At 41.1% G+C, this 21,242-nt stretch overlaps 1 protein-coding gene across 8 annotated transcripts in view; it reads left to right on the forward strand.

The window, feature by feature from the left end:
* Positions 1-243: 243 nt before the first annotated feature.
* Prdm5 (PR domain containing 5) overlaps positions 244-21,242 on the forward strand; it is a 159,967-nt gene continuing 138,968 nt past the window's right edge. For 6 of the 8 annotated variants that reach the window (XR_377491.4, XR_377492.4, XR_377493.4 and 3 more), the window contains exons 1-2: positions 244-1,781; positions 16,888-16,971. Coding sequence is in view for 5 of the 8 variants with exons in the window: in XM_006506604.4 (XP_006506667.1) it covers positions 1,689-1,781; positions 16,888-16,971 (177 nt within the window). In the remaining 3 variants the exon portion in view is untranslated. The remainder of the gene's footprint in view (positions 1,782-16,887; positions 16,972-21,242) is intronic. The other 2 variants (NM_029549.1, NM_027547.2) reach the window with 1 other exon arrangement.

Below are 21,242 nucleotides of genomic sequence, written 5' to 3' on the forward strand. Positions count from 1 at the left end.
AGGTTTTGAATTTATAAGTGAACTGTAGGTATAAACAGGACACATATCTGCTCAGTTTTATCTTATAGATCCTTCTGCAGAAAGCAGTGCTTTATCTTTTGTTGAACACAGTTGAATGAATTGACTTGGACAACTGACCACAGTATAACCATCTTAGTGTTTATCCTGATGTGTTATCTAGCTTGGAAAGGAAACACTGGAGACACGCAACAAAGAGAGGCAAGATATATTTGGTTTCATGGGCTGAGAGGTTTCGTGGCTCCATCACTTTCATGTCTCATGGCAACACAGAGGCACGTTGATGTAAAGGTAGAGAAAAGCTGCTCACCTTGGCATCCAGGAATCAGAGAAAGATGAAGAGGGACCTTAATGTCCTTTAAGAGAATGCTCATTTAATGACTTACGTTGTCCTATCAGGCTCTATCTTTTAAGTTCTACCAGCTTCCAATAGTAGCACTGGATAATGAATATGTCTATGGATGAATCCATTGACTAGGCTAGAACATTCCTTATACAATCACTTCCCAAAAGTATTCAACACATGAGTTTTGGCGAGACATTACCAAGGACTACATTACAGTCCTTTTAACAGCTACTCTGCTTTCTACTCTGATTTCTATTTTCTGTGATAAAACATTCTGGCCAAAAGGAACTTGGGGAGGAAAGGACTTTTTGGGGGAGAGGACAGGGCAAGAGGCGTATGTTTCCCATCTTGGTCCATCATTGAAAAATGTCAGGGCCAAGAGCTCAAGGCAGGAACTTGGAAGCAGGAGCCAGAACAAAACACTGCTTGCTCCCTATGGCTTGCTCAGCTTGCCTTTTTAAAAGACAACCTAGGACCATGTGACCCAGGGATGTCACCATCTACAATGTGCTAGACCCTCCCATTCCAATCTTTAATCCAGAAAAATGATCCACAGACTTCCTACAGAGCAATCTGATGGGGACATTTTCTCAATTTAAATTCCAGCTTCCCAGAGGGCTCAAGCTTGTGTCAAGTTAACAAAAAAAACCTAACCAGGATAACTGGTCTATTAAGGACTGGTAACCCAGTCTTGTTGAATGGAATGCAAGGCCCGGGGTCTGACTTGAACAAATCTGGTAAGAGGACTTGGTAGTCACAAGCCTTGGAAAGTAATAATCACTTTCCAGAAGGCTCCTCACCATATTACTTAAATACTTATATCCAATTCTCATCTTGAAATAGAGCAGACTCCTTGGCCTCTCCTTAGTTCAACCCTGGAACACTCATCCAGTAAGACTCAAAGGTTTCCCAGACTTTCTGGGTTGGTCTCGGCTGTGGTTAGCAAAAGGCTGTTTTGGAAATGCCAAGGCCTATTTCATTCTGCATCTGAGGAGATGCGGGAACCTCTGCCGAACGCAGAGATGGTGAGGAGGGTCGATGTGGCTACAGGCTCATCCTCATCTCGGAGCTGGAAGCTCCATGGCCTGGGGTTTGAGGCTTCCAGCCGGCGCCACAAACTTTGGGCCAATCAGCGCGGCCCGGTGGCCTGGGCTCCCCACCGCTCCGGCCGCGCCTGCCCCGGCCGAGGAGGGGCCTGGCCGCGGGGAGCCGAGGAGGGAGGTGGGGATTCTGGGAGCCGAGCTCATTTCCTCCTCCCGGCCGCCCCAGGCCCGCACCCCATCTCCACGTGCGGCGCCTCCGGAGCGCGGCCGAGCCACGGAGGATGCTGGGCATGTACGTACCAGACAGGTTCGCCCTGAAGTCGTCCCGGGTCCAGGACGGGATGGGGCTCTACACGGCCCGCCGCGTGCGCAAGGTGGGTGAGCGGCCCGCTCAGGCCGCGCCACGTCCCAGGGCCTGCGGGGAGAACGGGCCTGTAGGGAGCGGGTGTCTGGTTGTCTTTCGCGGCTGTGGCGAGAGGCTCCCATGGGCTGCAGTCTCCCCCAGCCCAGCGCCGGACGGCTCCTGAATTCTGAACAGTTGGCAGCCTGGTCATACCCCTCACTGCTTGTGCAGATGGGCCCTGGCAGCTTGCAGCCCAGTGCAGGCCCGGGAGCCACAGAAGCAGGCCTTCCCGACATTGCCATCCTGGGGGTGGTATCTGGATCTTCGGCCTATTTTCTTTGAGTTTTTGAATTTTATCCTGGCATTGGATCACCTTCCAGAACGGCACAGGCATGGGATCAAGTTAAGCGCAGGTTTCCCTGTCTGTGAGATGACCCACTATAGATGTTGGTTGTTCATTGGAGAGATGTAGAAGACAGGAAACCAGAGCGCTCCAAATCTTAAGTTATAACTTTAGAACATGGTGGCTTGAGCTATTGTGGGTTAGCAGACTTGAAATAGAGGAGTCAGGGCAGAGACATCTAGAGTAAGCAGATCCAAGGTTCACAGAGCAGGGCCAATGCTTGGTACTTTGTCCATATATATCATTTGACTTTACCCCTCAGTACTCTGGGGAACTGTCTTTTAGTTATCATTTAAGAGGTGAGCATAGGAATGCTGCAGTTAACCTGCCAAGTTAACGAATTAAGCTTCAAACCCATGGTTTCTGAAAGGAAAACATATGCTCTTTCTAGAACATTCTGTTATGGAACAACATGTTTATAAACCTTGCCCCTGACACGTTCCCGGCCTCTCCTCGCTGTTTTGATTTTGCCCTGTTAGCAGATACTTAGAAAAGCAGAGGTTCAGAGGGTAGTGTGTGAATGTAGCTCTGGGCTCACAACATGACCTACAAGAAGTTACCATAGGTCAAGTGGTCAAAACAAAACAAAACAACAACAAAAAACAACTCACATATTAAATGTAGACAAACAAAACACAGGAGTTAATACTTCATTCCATTTAGTGATGAGTTGGATAGATATTGCCACATGACGAAATGTCAAAATCAGCAGTCTTGCAAAGCCAAGTATCACCATCATCAAATGACTCCCATGTCCCATTGACATATGCTTCTGTTTAGGTCTTACAGCATGAAAAACCCCTAAATGGACTTTTCCTGAAGGTTTCTGGTGTAACTATAATTAAGAATAATTTTGTGCTCACGAATAGTAGGACACCAGACAGCTGTCCAAAAGTAAGAATTACTGCACAATCCTCCTTCTGCTTTACTCAGACCATTTTTTGGTAGTTGAGCAGGGCATTCTCTTTGACATTTTCATGTCCTTGTGTTGGGAGTACTCGTTGGTGTGGGCTGAAGCATCTTGAGCCATCCTACTGCAGCATTGGTAGGCATTCATCTTCTGCTGCTGATATCACTTAAACAAACCAACAGATTTTCATCCAGATAACATCTAGCATGATGACCACACACAATGTGGCTTACAGAAACCCAGCCTGTTTTTGACAGAGTTGTTATTCTAAGATATGCAATCACAAGCTCACGGAGAGCTTCCCTGATGCCTGTACGGCAGCTGTTTCCTCCCCTGTACTCCAAGGACAAAGCTGAAGCCTCCCAGGCTTGTGAGAAGAAGCTGAGTGTTCTTACACGCCTTACCTATGTCACCACATCTCATCTCTTAATTATTTCCCAAGTCACCCATGTACATATCTCCTGACTATATTTCAAGAGGTCTGAGATGACAACAGCTGTGATTGGAGCTATGTTAAGGACCTCAATTAAAAACTCCTCATGCTCTTCTAAGCAGATTGTGAGGTTTACCACTTTAGACCATGTGTTGCCAACAACAGATGTCATAGCATACTTTTATAGCAGGTGTGCTTATATAATTCATCTGTTTTACAAAGTGATTGAGATTCAAGTTCTTTGTTGATTTGAAAATTCAGACATTAGAATCCAGAATAGGCTTGGGGAAATCTTCCAAGAGCCCCAAGAAAATCCATACCTGTACTTTCTATAGGTTGTTTGAGGTACTTTTTCTGAAGGCACCCCTTATTTCTCTAGACCCACCCCTTTTGAAGCATTCCTTCAGTGGGGCTCTGCAACTGTATCTAGATAATCTGGACCATTGTATACAGAGCAATTTGAGTGACATTTCACCATGTCCTGGTCCTGTAAAGATGCACCCTTGCTCATCATGTACTGGTTATGCTTTACTTTGTTTGCAGGAATCACGGACACGTGATTGTTGAACACGGTAACAGTCCTGCATTAAAGCCTGGCTGTGCGCCTTTAGCAGGGGGAAGAGAAAGTGTGTTTTGGACCAAATGTAAGACAGACTAGGATTTAATAGGTTACAAATAATGACATTTTAAAGAGCATCACGGGTGATCTGTTCTACACATTGTCATGGTGTGGGTGGCCGCACCAGAGATTTATAGCTGCCTCTGAAGTTCCCATGCCTCCCCCACTATCAACTGTCAACTCCTTGTCTCTCAGACCAAGGAGACACTGCTCATGAAAAACGGTTAGTGAAAATAAGTTTAATGCCCAGTTTGTAAAAAATAGAAGAAAAATGTAAAGATAAGTTGAAAGTGTGAAGTTTGGAGGAAAATATATGATTAAAACAAAATAAACCAACCAGCCAAACAAACAAACAAACATGAAACCCAAAAGAGAAAAGCAGGCAGAGGAAAGATTACCATGTTAATACTGGAAGACCAGAATTTGTGTACTAATATGTTTTGCTGATTACTGTTGAAGGTGACCCCTCTAAATGGATTTTTATCTTAGGGCTGAAACTCTGCCAGTAGATGTTTATTACATTTTCTGGCGGCTGATGGTAAGTCACTAATCTGGAAATAGAATCACTGCAGTGACACTGTCCCCCTGTTTGTACAGTCAGGTGTCACCATGGGGACCCAGTGAGGCCTTATATTTCCTGCTGTGATGACAGACTTTTAGAGATACATCAAAGATGCATTTAAAACGATGTTTTCACTGAAACTTTGTATTTTGCTTCTGTGTTGATAACAGCTACCAATAATTAATTTGTTTATAATTTAATATAGCTTGGCTAATGAAACATTTATGAAGCTATTGCGATTGTTAGGAACTATCCGTGTTAGGAGACAGAGGGTGAATGCCAGATAGCGATTGTGCAGCTTTTCTCAGGTCTTACTGAAGCCATACAGCAAAAACCTGCTTCCTAGGTGACACAGAACTGATGCTAGGGCAAGGTCTATCCACACTAAGACGGTTCATCAGATTTGAACTCAGGTCATTCCATGAATTGGGCATCCTTCATGTAAAATTTGAAGTGTCCAAAATGTGAAAATTTTTGTATGGCTATGTGATACCAGAAAGGGAACACAGTTCTGAATGTATGAACTCACCTTCAGACTGTGTAAAGTGCTTATGAAACATGAATTCTCTATTTAGCACACATTTATATATCTATCTGTCTGTATATCTGTAGTTATAGAATACCCTCCCCTGAACTCTGGAATCCAGAACACTTGTTTATTCATAGACCAGATTAGGAATAGTTGGTTGGCTTATACTCTTATCAAAAAGGCATTTTCTCTGTAATCATTAAATGTTAAGTTTGTAAATGCACTCAAACACAAAGATTATTTTTATTGTATTATTTTTTATAACATATAAAAATATGCAATATATGAGAATATATAAAATATAAATATATGCAATATATAATATATAAATTTATAGAAACTTAATACAATAATATATGATAATATATTATTATTTATCTTTAAAATGGGACATTTCTCATTCAGCAGTAGTGTGAATAATTCCTCTAATTTATCTACATTGGCTCGTATTACTATATTTTAGCAGTGTTTTTTTTTTTTTTCCTAACTAGGCCATGTTAACTGTGTAAAATAATGGGTTTTATTGTGGTATTTTCATGCATGGATGTCATGTACTTTGACAACACTCATCTCCTTTGTCCTCTCTTGACCCTGTCTTTCCTCACTGATTTTCACTTTCCTAAATAAACCTGCTTTTATTTTGATGTCTTAGTATTTTTTTTTAATATAGACTTGGCATATGAAAGAACACATGTGATACTCATCTTTTGGGGCTTAGCTTGTTTCATATAGCACTATGGCCTCCAAATTCCATTGATTTGCCTACAGATTATATAATTTCAATATGCATGGCTGAATGAAAAACTCCATTGTTTGTGTAGATGTGTATAATTAATTAATTAATATGTCAAATTTTCATCATTTATGTCTCTTTCTTTTAACATGCAGACTGGTGCCATAACTTGGGTAGTATGAACAGGTCTTTTATGGTGATTGAAGATATTCCATAGTGAAGATGTGCAATATTATTTCTTTATGGCATATTGCACAGTCATTTAATCACTATATGCCAGGGTCTATCCTAGACACTTGACTAGACCAGTGAAGAAAATGAATATTCTGGCTCTTGAGCAGCTTCATTATCCAGTAGGCAAATGTTATTGTATACTAGAACTTGATAAATACTATAGGAAAACAGTGGGGGTAGGGCTGGCTCTGGTTGGCTGGGAAAATAATGAGGAATGTTATAAATTAGGTATCCTAGCTAGTTTTCATTAAGGCGAGATTTGAACAATGGCATGAAGGATTGTAGGAAACCAGCCAAATATATTTCCAGGGGAAGAACATTCTTGCTAGGGAACAAGTTAGTCTGAAATCCTGAGACAGGCAAACTTGCTTTGCCTGTTGGTTTCCAGGGAGATTAGTATGGCATTCCAGGAGTGAGCTAGGGCAGGTCCTCCAATACCTTAAGAAAGGGAGGGTATTTGAAGGAGAGCCACATTTCCTAGAGCATTTCATGCAGCTGAAGACTGGCATTGATTTAAATGTATTGGAGACCTACTTGTCGAGGAGGGCTGTGTGTTTATCAAGGATAACTCTGGCTGCAGCTTGGAGTATAACACTGTCATGGGAAAACTGTAGAAACAGTGATTTACTAGGATTTTCTTGGCTGTAACCAATGGGGGCAATGAGATTCAGACTAAGTGACAGCTCTGACTGTATTTTGAAGGCAGAGGGGACAGAATATGGTAGAGTGAAAAAGAACAGGAAGGATAAAGGAAGTTTCCAGTGGCTTAGCCTGAGATCTTGAAAGGACTGAACTGTTAGTCAATAACTGAGATGAGGCATTTGTGTGGAGCAAGGTTGAAGAGATGGATGGTGAGTTGAGTAGCGTGAGTTCCATTCATTTCAGGCTTGTTTATTTTTTTCTTAGGTATTTTCTTTATTTACATTTCCAGTGCTATCCCAAAAGTCCCCCATACCCTCCCCCACCACTCTCCTACCCACCCACTCCCACTTCTTGGCTCTGGCATTCCCCTGTACTGAGACATATAAAGGTTGCACAATCAATGGGCCTCTCTTTCCACTGATGGCCGACTAGGCCATCTTCTGATACATATGCAGCTAGAGACACGAGCTCTGGGGGGGTGGGGGTATGGGGAGGAAGGAGGGTACTGGTTAGTTCATATTGTTGTTCCACCTATAGGGTTGCAGATCCCTTTAGCTCCTTGGATACTTTCTCTAGCTACTCCTTTGGGGGCCCTGTGATCCATTCAATAGCTGACTGTGAGCATCCACTTATGTGTTTGCTAGGCCCAGGCATAGTCTCACAAAAGACAGCTATATCAGGGTCCTTTCAGCAAAATCTTGCTAGTGTATGCAATGGTGTCATCATTTGGAGGCTAATTATGGGATGGATCTCTGGATATGGCAGTCTCTAGATGGTCCATCCTTTTGTCTCAGCTCCAAACTTTGTCTCTGTAACTCCTTCCATGGGTGATTGTTTCCAATTCTAAGAAGGGGCAAAGTGTCCACACTTTGGTCTTCTTTCTTCTTCAGTTTCATGTGTTTTGCAAATTGTATCTTATATCTCAGGTATACTAAGTTTCTGGGCTAATATCCACTTATCAGTGAGTACATATCATTTGAGTTCTTTTATGATTGTGTTACCTCACTCAGGATGATGCCCTCCAGGTCCATCCATTTGCCTAGGAATTTCATAAATTCATTCTTTTTAATAGCTGAGTAGTACTCCATTGTGTAGATGTACCACATTTTCTGTATCCATTCCTCTGTTGAGGGGCATCTGGGTTCTTTCCAGCTTCTGGCTATTATAAATAAGGCTGCTATGAACATAGTGGAGCATGTGTCCTTCTTACCGGTTGGGACATCTTCTGGATATATGCCCAGGAGAGGTATTGCGGGATCCTCCGGCAGTACTATGTCCAATTTTCTGAGGAACCGCCAGACTGATTTCCAGAGTGGTTGTACAAGCTTGCAATCCCACCAACAATGGAGGAGTGTTCCTCTTTCTCCACGTCCTTGCCAGCATCTGCTGTCACCTGGATTTTTGATCTTAGCCATTCTGACTGGTGTGAGGTGGAATCTCAGGGTTGTTTTGATTTGCATTTCCCTGATGATTAAGGATGTTGAACATTTTTTCAGGTTCTTCTCAGCCATTCGTTATTCCTCAGGTGAGAATTCTTTGTTTAGCTCTGTGCCCCATTTTTTAATGGGGTTATTTGATTTTCTGGAGTCCACCTTCTTGAATTCTTTATATATTGGATATTAGTCCCCTATCTGATTTAGGATAGGTAAAGATCCTTTCCCAATCTGTTGGTGGCCTTTTTGTCTTATTGACAATGTCTTTTGCCAAACAGAAGCTTTGCAATTTTATGAAGTCCCATTTGTTGATTCTTGATCTTACAGCACAAGCCATTGCTGTTCTATTCAGGAATTTTTCCCCTGTGCCCATATCTTCGAGGCTTTTCCCCACTTTCTCCTCTATAAGTTTCACTGTCTCTGGTTTTATGTGGAGTTCCTTGATCCACTTAGATTTGACCTTAGTACAAATAGATAGGAATGGATCATTTCGCAATCTTCTACATGATAACTGCCAGTTGTGCCAGCACCATTTGTTGAAAATGCTGTCTTTTTTCCACTGGATGGTTTTAGCTTTCTTGTCAAAGATCAAGTGACCATAGGTGTGTGGGTTCATTTCTGGGTCTTCAGTTCTATTCCATTGGTCTACTTGTCTGTTGCTATACCAGTACCATGCAGTTTTTATCACAATTGCTCTGTAGTACAGCTTTAGGTCTGGCATGGTGATTCCACCAGAGGTTCTTTTATCCTTGAGAAGAGTTTTTGCTATCCTAGGTTTTTTGTTATTCCAGATGAATTTGCAGATTCCCCTTTCTAATTCGTTGAAGAATTGAGTTGGAATTTTGATGGGGATTTCATTGAATCTGTAGATTGCTTTTGGCAAGATAGCCATTTTTACAATGTTGATCCTGCCAATCCATGAGCATGAGAGATCTTTCCATCTTCTGAGATTTTCTTTAATTTCTTTCTTCAGAGACTTGAAGTTCTTGTCATAGAGATCTTTCACTTTCTTACTTAGAGTCACACCAAGGTATTTTATATTATTTGTGACTATTGAGAAGGGTGTTGTTTCCCTAATTTCTTTCTCAGCCTGTTTATCCTTTGTGTAAAGAAAAGCCATTGACTTGTTTGAGTTAATTTTATATCCAGCTACTTCACTGAAGCTGTTTATCAGGTTTAGGAGATGTCTGTTAAGTAAGTGTGACATGTCAGACGCATTGAGATGAAAATATACTCGCCCTGTTCTCCCTTTTAGAACAATAAAAAACAAAAAGGGTCATTGTTATTTACTCTGCTAGTTACTTTTTTTGTTAGAAAACATCATGTGCAGTAGTGACTTATGGAAGGAATTTATTTTGGCTTATAGTTCCAAAGATAGAGTTCATAATGGTGGCAGGCAACCAGAGCAGTACACTTTGAGATGCACACGGGAGGCAGAGAAAGTAAACTGTAAGTGGAATAAGACTATATATTCTCAAAGCTCACCCTCAGTGATGGATTTCTTATACCAAAGCTACACCTCCTAGAGGTTCCACAGCCTCCTCTAACATTGCCACCAGCTGGGTACCATGAGCTCAAGTACACGAGTCTATGGGTGATATTGTTCCTTCAAGTTATCACATTTGACTCCTTGGCACCCATAGGCTCATGGCCATCTCATGGTGCAAAATGGATTTAATTGACTGTCAAATTTCCCATAGTCTCTAACACTCTCAACATGTTCAAGAGTTCAAAGCCTAAAGATTCCTCTGAAACTCAAAGCAACCTCTGAACCATGGATCCCTGTTAAATTAAAAAAAAAAAGAAGTTATTTATTTCCAATATATACTGACAGAAAGAATAATGAAGGTATAGTGAGGAAATACTGGAATAAAGTAAGACCAAAATTCAGGAGAGCAAATATCAAATCCTGTAGCTCTAACTCCACTGTCTAAGACTTTGGTTTTAAAGGTGTTAGATGGCTCTACCCCTTCCAGCTTTGCTGCCTGCCGCATGCATCTTTTCTTGTGCTTGTTCCACTGAAACTCAGGCTTAGCCTTCATGTCTTTATGTAATGGCATCTTATGGCCTCCTGGGTTCTGAGAGCGTTCTTGAAAGGACTCTGACCCTGTCTAGACTCTGACCTCATCTCAACAGCTCGTTTAAACCATAGAGGTCGAATCTCCAATCCCTCCCTTTTGCATTTTTCATGTCTACCAAGACATTTCCTCATAAACAATAAGCTATTTTCCTATAGATAACAATGCCATGTTATCTCTACTTGGGATGGACGTTGGCTCCCTTAAACTTTACATTAGTGGTAGGTTTTGCATGGTATACCAGTTTCTGGGAACATTAAACCTCTTAGGCTTTCTCTTTTCATATGTTATACAGTCATCTGCATGGGATCTTGCCCTGTGAGCACCTTCCTTTTGATCTAGTGCAGAGCAGGCTTCTCCTTAATGGTACTAATCTCTTTTAACCTGCACAGCCTCTTCTCAAGCATATGTCTAGGGTACAGCATTAATCTTCCTAGTGCTAATTTTTTCTCTACAATCTATATTTGGTATTTTTCTTCCCCACTTGCTCCTTTTCATTGTATCAGAGCGATCAGTAATATCCATACCATAGACTAATCATCATACTGTCTGGAAATGGCTTCCACCAAAGAAATAATCCTTTCAAATTTAGCCCTGTTCAAGTTCTTAGGGCATGGGGAAAGGCAGTCATATTCTTTACTAAAATATTAGGACTGGCCTCCAGTTAAGCTGCTAATATGTGATTCTGAGATTTCATGAGCCAGGCCACTACTGTACACATGACTCTAGTACTACCATCCTAGTTCAATTTAGTTAATGGATTTTTACAGTTTTTCTTATTAAACTGTGTGTGTCATTTCCCCTTTGAATCTGTATATGGAAGTTGTTGTTCTTTTACCTTGGATGGTTTAAATGACTTTCAGTGTTTTTTATTTGTTTTTCTACTAGGTGGATATTTTATCAAGTCTCATTTGATTGTTTATATGGATTGATGCTGTTTTATAGAGGACATTTTAATGTAACTGGAAATCTTGCCAGGTCTCTTGGTTTGTCTCTAAAGCTCAGAGAGTTATTAGAGTATGTCTAAGCTCTAATCCCACCTTGCTGAATTACTCTTAAGTCACCAAGAGTGAGTGATTCTGATGACACTTAATTAATATGGGAGTAACTTGATGTTACTTCATGTAGGTATGAGAGATTCCAAGGTCACCTGACAAATTGAGTACCGCTGAGATTACCTAGCCTGTTACTCCCTCTGGGAATGAATGAGACCATTTGATCTGCAGAGGCAGATTTATCTTCAGCTTTAGAAAACCATCTTCCAGATCACTGTCTTTCAACCTCCTTTTTAATATCCCCTGAACTATCTAGGTTGGAGCTGCCCTTCATCTATTCTCCATAAATCTCATTCTTGCCTCTTTGTTTTCCTTTGAGATATGACTATAATTTGATTCTTGTTTCTTCCTGTGTTTCAATAAATTTTCTAAAAATAGACACTGTGAAGTCATCTTTTTTAATTATTAAAAGTTTTCATTAATGATGATGGGGAGATGACTGAGTGGATAAAACACTAGAGAAGTCGATTTTAGATTTCCAGGGTCAATCTAAAATAGCTGGGGGGCTTTGTATCTTACCTCCAATCCAGAGTTCAGGAGAAGGGGGTAGGGGATTAATCGAGCAAGCAGCTTGCTGCACTAGACAAATTGGTGAGCTCTGAGTTTGCTAAGGAACCCTAAGTAAATATGATGTAAAGTGATCGAGGAAGACATCTGTTGTCAACCTCTGACCTTCACAGACATGACCACACATGTATAGTCTTACATAAGTATACCTACACACATGGGAAAGTGTATACATACATATTCCTACACCACAAACCCATATACATTCTTAATTAGAAAATTAATTTAAAAAAATAAAAAATCTTCTGAGGTGTTGTATTTTGATGTCTCTAAGTTCCATTAGACAATTCATGCATTCTTGTTTAATTATAGTTGTTTTTCTTGTTTGTTATGCTGTGCTGTGCAAAGATTGAGTCTATCACTATCTGTATCTCTTACAATCAAGGACTCCATCTGCCAAAGGAATTTGTCTGTCTTTCTCTTTTCAACTCCACTGAGTTGAGGTTCATTTTTCACTTTGGTTTCACTCTCTCTGGTGGGTATGGGGAGTATTCATTTAGGCCATTTTTTGTGGCCAGGTCACTCCTGCAGGTGACAGTAGGCTGCTAAGTGGATTAGTGAACTCTCTGGGCTTCATGCACTTTTCTGCACATCAAGGGACAATGCCTTATCCATTTCTGGCTTTGAAGTTCTTTTCCTAACTCTCTAATTTTCAGTGGCTGTCTCAGGCCTTCCTACTATCTCTCTTCCTGTTCATTAGCTTCATGCTGGTTCTTTCTGTCTCTAGAACTTACAGTTATGCAGTTTCTCACAGATGCTAGTAGCAGTTGTTTGCTGAGAAAATTAGGTATCTAAAAAAGTAAGTTGGAGAGGAAATATGTTGCTTTCTGGTATATTTCTCTGTATATTTATGTCTATGTATATCTAGCCATGTCTGCCTGCCTGTATATTTATATATGCTTGTATCTATTCTCTCTCTCTCTCTCTCTCTCTTGCTCTCTCTTGCTGTCCTATTCCATCTTCCTAACTCTGTACTGCTTCTTTTCTTTGTATTTTATGTTCTACATTTACATAGGGCACCATTGCATTTCTGCACTGATGCCTGCCATAGCAACTGTGGCTAGTAGACACGCCTACATTCCAGGTGGGGAGAAATAGCAAGCACACTGCATATATTTCATAGTTGGCCTCATTTAAGGACTTCTGAGGTAGTCCCACGTGATGTTTCCATTCAGGTCATTAGTTCTCTCATCAGGATAAATTCGGATTTTTACCTGGTTACATTGAGATTTATAACAAGGCCAAAGTTATAAAAGTAAGGTGAATTGATATAGGCAGGCAATTAGACTCTGCCTTAACATTCACAGCAAGGAGAAAAGATTGGGTGATCTTCACACTAAACCTGTTGGAAATACATTTACTTGGAGGAGACCTAATTATATTACAAGAGCGTATTTATGCACAGTACCTTAACAGTGAGACCTAGTCATGTTCTACAGGAGACTTCTCTAACAATGGAAAAAACAAGAAGAAAATGGTAGAGCAATACCTTTCCTGCTCTCAATGAGATCTGTAGGTCTTTTATTTTGAAAACTAAAGCCAGTCATGATCAAGTCTGTTCTGAAGGCTTTAAGACAACTGCTGGAAATATAAGAATTGCTTTCATATTATTAATTACTAGCTATAGTAATACTATACTATACTAACACACAGCTGCATAACTTATTTGTAATGAGTTGTGTGCAAATTGATTATTTTGTAGGTTGAAAATGGTCAGATGGCGGCGATTTTGTGGGATTCAACGCAAAGGAAAAACAGTTATTTCATTGTGGGGTTTGCACCACTAATTTTCCTTTTCTACGTAAACTTCCAACCAGATTTAAAGTCAAGAATGATGGGAAGGCTTCTATTTAAGTTAGGCTGCACAGGAAGTTAAAAAAAATCAATTTTAAGAAAATGCTGTTTGTATATTGGGGACAGCAGTGAACAAAGTTTGGAAAACTGGGGAGTCCACAGAGCCTTGCCTGAGGAGACTGTTCCGTGAGTCAGTGGAGTGCAGTCTCCAGCTAAAGGCAAAGCCAGCAAATCCGTGGTCTGTTGTAAATATCTGCCGTGTTTCTACTATAAATAAGGTGGACAGTTCAGAGTTGGTGCTCTACAATTTCATAATCGTGCAGCTCACACAACTACCTTATCTAATCTAATCATCACGATGAGCTCGCTGGGGTGCTTGTGCAAATGTTAGTTGGAACTGACAGTTTTAAAGAGACCAGTCACTGTCAGTTGGCTTCCTTCTGGGGCCATAACCACAAGACATATTGGCCATATGACCAGGTTGCCAAAGGGAGGGATCTACAAGGTTACACCCCAATGTGATGCAAAGACCTTTCACTGGGTACCATCTTTCTTCTTCTTCTCCTTCTTCTTCTTCTTCTTCTTCTTCTTCTTCTTCTTCTTCTTCTTCTTCTTCTTCTTCTTCTTCTTCTTCTTCTTCCTCTTCCTCTTCCTCTTCCTCTTCCTCCTCCTCCTCCTCCTCCTCCTCATCATCATCATCATCTCTGGAGCTGTGTGTCTGTCTGAAGGGTGCTTGAGGTGGAGTACCTTCTTATTTTAGCATGAAGTGGACCAGAAGGAATGCTCAGACTTCCATGACTCCAAAACATGTTTTCTTAGGATCAGATTAGGGCCTTTGCATGGCTGCAGTCAGCAATCCTCAGTTTCCTCAATCGTGTTTAGGTTACTCAGAATGTGTTCAATCCTCAGGACCCCCATGGTGGAAGGAAAGTAGTCCTCTGACCATGACTTGCGTCTTGTGCTGTAAATGTGCGTGTGTAAAGTTAGTAAGTAAATGAAGGAAACTTTCCAGGTGATAAAGGAACACTCTTGGCTCTGTACCATTTGCGGCTCTCCAGGATGTGGCTTCTTCATGTGGAAGTTACAGGGCTTCATTTATCATTTGTAGTTCTTTTTAGCTATGTTAAATTTTAATATTCCCAGCAGTTTTAAGTGCTTATTAAATAATTCTTAAATTTTTTAATTTCCTTTCGACCTTGAGTAGAGTTATTTTCCCAGTAGCAAAGTTAATCAATAAGCCCCTCTTAGGTTTTGATCCTTTTATATATCTCTACTCCCACACAAAGGGAAGATTCTCCTGGAAAATGTTTACAGATAGATTGGAAGGGAGGACCCCGTAGCACGAGTGACTGTTGCTTCACTGCATACTATGCCACAGAATTTCTGGTAAATGGGACACACTAATGATGTTTTTGACACAGCCCCAGTACTAGGGGTGTACCACGGATCTAAGCCTGGGTTCAGCCCCCTCTACTGTCTAAAATTGGATTTGGAAGCCCACATGTGTAACTCCACCACAGTAGTGCAAGAGGGTGAGAATCTCAGCAGCTCATTGTCATCTTCAGCTATATGTGGGTTTGGAGGCCAGCCTGGGGCACGCAAGACCATGGATAAAACACAAACAAACAAACAAACATGAAATTGGAGGCCTGTCTGGAATGAGACCACACCTCAACACTGCCACAATTTCCCCACTTCTCCCCCCCTCCCCCCACTAACACATATTTTGAGTAGGAGGTTAACCTGGGATACATGAGGCCACACCTCAGAACACATATGCACACATGAACAAATAGAAGAGTCCCTTACTATTAAATATGGCCTTATAAGTCCCCATACCTTTAGATGCTATTCCTCACAGCTGGCACAGCAGAGGTTCTGTGTTCTGCTGCTTCCTCTTGCAGGGTGTCCTGGCTGCACACTTGGCAAGAAAGGATGAAGCAGAGTGTGGAACAATGGATGAGTCAGCAGGATCTCAGGCCTGTCTGGCTGGGAGTGTGGGAGTGGGAGTGTGGGAGTCGGGTATGGGGGAGTAGACTTCATTTTGTGATCTTTACTGGCGTAAATAAGGGCTGTATAAACCTTAGAGATTGGGAAGGGATATCTCTTATGGTAAATATACATTGGCTGAGGCTTAAGGTACTAGGAATGCCTTATTTGCATGGAGAGGTACTCTAGGTGTTTGCCAGACAGGAAAGGAAGATGAACCTGTAATCTCTCCAAGGACTATCTGACATACCTTAGGTCAGGCTCCCCAGGTAAGGTCAGGCAGAGAAGAGGGAGCTCTGCTGGGGAAGGGCTCCATTTTGTGCTAAACTTGTGGGAGCTGTCCAGTCATGGTAGACTACGACTTTAATAGCAGACTCTTCCAACAGTCTACACCTCACAGTTGATAGCCACAGAGTCTACACCTCACAGTGGACAGATCAGGAATGCATATCTATCCATGTGATCTTTTCCTTGCGGTTTATAGGACCTTTGATCTCCACAGAGTCCTTGTCAGAATTTTGTCCCCCACCCTTCATTTCCAGATATCAATTTTAATGAAATCTAAGATTCAGTATTTGAAATGACAGGCCCAGTGATTCTCATGTAGAGGGCTTCAAAGCGCACGTTTCGAGATTCGCATAGATCAAGAATGAGCATCAGGCTGCTGGAAAGATTGGCAGGCAATTTTAAATCGTATTTATGAATAGCCTTCTTTAGAAACTGGTAAGCATACTTCTTTCATTTGCAAATAGGGATGCATTTAGGATCTTTATGGGAACCAGGTGATGTTCTGGCTGGTGGGCTTGTCTCTCAAGTCAGCCATAACTTGTGCTTTTCATTTGAAAGCCCCTGCCAGAGGTTGTGAGGAGGATGGAAACAGAGCACAGCCTTCAGAACTTGTCAGAATTTGAAAGTGGAGCAGTTTAACCCTTTTATGTTGGCTTCTGTGTTGTGGGTTGAAGCTTTTAGACTGAAACAGATTAAGCTGTACTTTAAAAAAATAGGGAAACATCTTGTGTTACTACTGTAGTTCATATTAAATAAATAATATTTAAAATGAAGATGTGGATGAAATAAATTCCAAAAAGATGAACTGGTTTAATTTCATAGCTGATTATTACATTGATTCTTTTTCAATGTAATCATTGCTATACAGGGTGAAAAATTTGGACCCTTCGCTGGGGAGAAGCGAATGCCTGAAGACTTGGATGAAAATATGGACTACAGACTGATGTGGGAGGTAAGGGTGCCCAATTACACATGAGGAGTGCGCTCCTTTTTTATGATACTGAGGGTGTAAGGCCATTGAATCAGTACTAGCTCCAGTCCCATCTTAGGTACTGAAAATTCTTATTGTTTTTAAAGATTTTATTTTTTAAATTTTGTGTGTGTGTGTGTGTGTGTGTGTGTGTGTGTGTGTGTGTGAGTGTGTGGGTGTGGGTGTGTTTCGGTGTGTGTGTGTGTGTGTGTGAGTGTGTGGGTGTGGGTGTGTTTCGGTGTGTGTGTGCATGTAATTGAGGGTGGATGTTGAGTCCAGAAGAGAGTATGAAATCCTCCTGCCTGACCTGTGGTAGAGCAGCCTTGGCATTTTGCTGTGGAGCCATCTTTCCTGACCAGGAATGTCTTCATTTTGTAGTACAGCATTAAAAATATTAGACTGATGAAATAGTCTGCTATAAAATTCTTTGAAAACTCTGAAATTTAAATATTATCATCTGAAATGATATTTTCTGTGTTTAAGGTTTAGATTTCAAAGTAAACTTGCAATTGAATTTAAAATTGCATTCTTGTAAATGAAATTGCGCTTAACTTTTAGCCTTTATTCTCCACTAAGGTTCTAATCATATAAGTAACTTTGCATTACTTGTTCAACCCAAACTTCAAAGTTAAACTGTACTTATCTTTAGGATGTACATGTTAGTAATTAAGATGTGGTAAACTGTCTTTACCATATGAAGTTTCTCTTCTGTGGGATTTGCATATGTGAGTGTGTGTTATTATACAGATTTCACATCCTAGTTTTAATTACTTTTGTGGCCTCTAGTTGTTAGAACAGGGGCCTGAATATCAGGACAAGGGAATCAGAGTCTTGGAGACAGTTGAAAGGGGTATTTGAAGATGCCAGCAGCAAGAAATCCATTAGTTGGGCAGGCGATGAGGCATGTGTAGATGGCTTGAAAGTTATAAGTCAGAAAATGTATTTTTGTTTTGTAGGTTTCCTTTTGCGACAGAATCTCGTGCATCTCAGGCTGGCTTAGAACATATTAAAAGAGACTTATTTCAAAGTTTACATCATGCACTCACGGGACCTAAATGTGTAGAGGTGGTTTGATGAGAATGTCACCCATGGTACCAGATGTTTGAATATTTGGTCCCCAGTTGGTGCTACTGTTTGGGTGGGTTCCTTGCTGGAGGAAGTGTGTCATTTGGTGTGGGCTTTGAAGTTTTAAAAGCTATAGCCATTTCCAGTTCACTCTCTTTGCACCCTGTTTGCTGTTCCAGTGTCTGTGTCTGCCATCTGCTGCCAGCATTTCCTGCCATGGTGAACCCTTTTCCCTCTGGAACTGCAAGCCCCCCTAAACACTTCCTTCTGCAAATTGCTTTGGTCACGGTGTGATAGCACAGCAATAGAATAGTGACTAACATAGAGGTGAGGTCCATGGGCTCGAAGTTCAGATGAAGGCTAATGCTGTAGTCTTGAGGCAGATCTGCTTTTGGAAACCTGAGATTCTACTCTTAAACAAATAGACCAGTTAAGTAAGAGTTCCACTCTTTAAGTAATCTCTTTGATTTAAAGTGAACTTATTGTACAGAATGTCATGTTAGGGTTTGGTTCATTCACTTAATATGGCAACTTAGCTGGCTGACATATAAATTTATCACAGCATGTTGTCTGCAAGCAAAATATACATATATGCATCCCACTGTTACTGACACTGTTGGTGAGGAATGCAGTTAAATGAAAGAAGGATTCCAAAAGGTTTTTGCAACACAGGAGTGGGGAGCAAAACCTAGCAACAGCCTACACTGTAATTCAAGTGGAAAATGTTATTAATACTGTCTTATTTTAGCATGCTGTTTTAATTGCTTATTTTTATGAACCTAAAATGTTTTTATGGCTTATAACATGTTTCTGTAGGGTCTTAATTTTCTAAGCAGTTCATTCTTTTGCCATAACGTTTTCAGAAATTAAATGTGACAAATGAACTCCTTCCCCCCCCCCCGCCCCCCAAAAAAAAACCCATACAATATTTAACAAGTTGCTAATGGCTTTTGATATTTTTTGTTTGGAAACTTTTGTTATAAAACAATGTTTTATACAGGTAGGGCATTTTAAAGCAGATAGGGACTAATTTTACTCAGAAAAGAAAATTTTTGAGAAGCTATTGTAAGGGTCTATGATTGCTGAAGAATGACACCCTGGACTCAAGTAGTGTTCTATTCTGCAGAAGCCCAGCATCCTGGGGTTTCCCATTACCATGATAGACAAGCAAGTCAGCTTAAAGGCCTGGTTTAAAACGTACTAGGAGAATCTGTGGTAGGTGACCTTCATCTTACTCCATCTCTTTATTGGGGCATGAAGGTTGGAAACTGAGGTCTGGAAACTGTTGCTGAGGAAGTCTGGAAAGTGCTGCTGACCCATTGTTCTTGCCTCGGGCCAGGTGTGGGGCAGCTTCTGAGGCCTGGGCTTGCCTGGGCTTGCCCAGTCCTGAATTGCCCATTTGAAGCCTGTCATGGAGTCAGCCTCGCCTTCTCACTAAGTGCATGCCATGCTTCTGCTTTATATATGGTATTTTGGCAGCAGTTTGTTGGCTCCTATGGCCCTTTGATGTCTTCACTATTTTAGTTTCACACAGTAGCATCTCCACTGTTCTTACTCTGCTGCTTACAGAACTTTATGTACTTTTATTCTTGGTGATGTTAGAGTCCCATGATGACTGGTGTATTATCTTTATTTTACTTTGTACCTAATATTAATGCTTTGAATGAGTTACAGTTTGTAAGGTCTAAAGGATACAGCTACCTGTTTCAAGCTTAGCCCTTCTTCCAGAATATTTGCTGTATTTAGTCCTTTCTTTCCCTTCTTTTCCTTTCCTTCTCTCTTTATTATTATTAATTTATTTGTTGACAGTTTTTGGTCCTCTACTCTCATTTATCCCCCTTCTAAACCTGTTCTCCCTTCTCCCTCCAAGTTCCCATTCCACCTTTTTTAAAGTTTGGTCTGTTGCTATATATTGTAATGCTAAATTCTATACTTCAAGGTATTGGCCTAGGAGTATCTTCTATTGTTTACAAGCTTTTGTTGTGCAAACGTTGTTCCCTGATTTAAAACTATTGTTAAATAACATTGACTACAGCCAATTGTTGGAGGGATTAGCAGTAGTGAACCTGAAGGGAGAAGGAAGAACTAGAGAGGGAGAAAGCTGCAATCAGGGGAGCGGAACCATGAGGTCATGTCCAAGAGAAACAGCAAGTATCTGGGGTACACCTCTGGGGTGGTAGCCAGGCCTGCAGTTCCAGGAGTAGATTAGTAATTGTGACCCTTTAGTAATTGTCAAAGCCAAATAAAATAACCATAGTCTGAGTCTCATTTATTTGTGATCTAGTCAGGGACAAACTTGAATAGATTGTAATACATACCTTCATATGTTTACCCAGGGCTGCCTGTGTGGGAATGGGTCTTGGAACTATGCACTAAATAGCTAGCCAGTGGCTATATAACCTACACAATGACTTCTCTCACCTGACAGATCTTACCAACTATTAACTCTCCCAGATAGGCATCAGCCCATGCGCCTCTCTTCTATATATCACTGAATTTTGATGGGCTGTCTTGTGCAAACTCTATGCACTGTAGCTGCTGTGAATTCATGACTTCCACAGTCTTTACATACCCCTAGGGCAGAATTTCATTGCCCATTTCCCATCGGCTATATTCCTTCTGCTCCCTTTTACTGATGTGCCTTGGGAACTGATTTACATATCCCATATAAGGCTGAACATTCTGCAGTCATTTCTTTTTAGCTGTCTTGAACAGCTACAACTCTGCATTAACTGCTGTTCACTGCAAATACAAGTGTATTTGATTGAGCCTGGGATCTTCGTTAGTGTAGGGCATAAACCTAAGTACTTAGAAGGTATCTTGACATGTCCATTTAGTAAACAAAAGAAGTAGTTTCATCTCTAGTGCATGTAATCTCCCCAAATCTGAGTCTTTGACTAGCTTCATAGTACTGGTGTTGAATTACTTCCTGTGGAGCAGGCCACTGATCCAATCAGAAGTCAGTTGGTTATACCCATAACAGTTATGCCACTATAATAGCAATAGGCCCCGTTTGTTTGGGAAGTTGGTATTACAATATACTATGCTTAGAGCCGAGAAAGACCAGTGCTGCCTTCTCCCTAACAGCCACCACAGCAACTGCTGTCACCACGAAGTCTAACCAGCTGCAAGGCAGCTGCCAGTATAATTCCAGCCTTGTTTGCTGAACTGTGTAACCAACATGTATC

Source organism: Mus musculus, chromosome 6, assembly GCF_000001635.26.
Source record: "Mus musculus strain C57BL/6J chromosome 6, GRCm38.p6 C57BL/6J".
In the NCBI taxonomy this organism is placed as follows: Eukaryota; Metazoa; Chordata; class Mammalia; order Rodentia; family Muridae; genus Mus; species Mus musculus.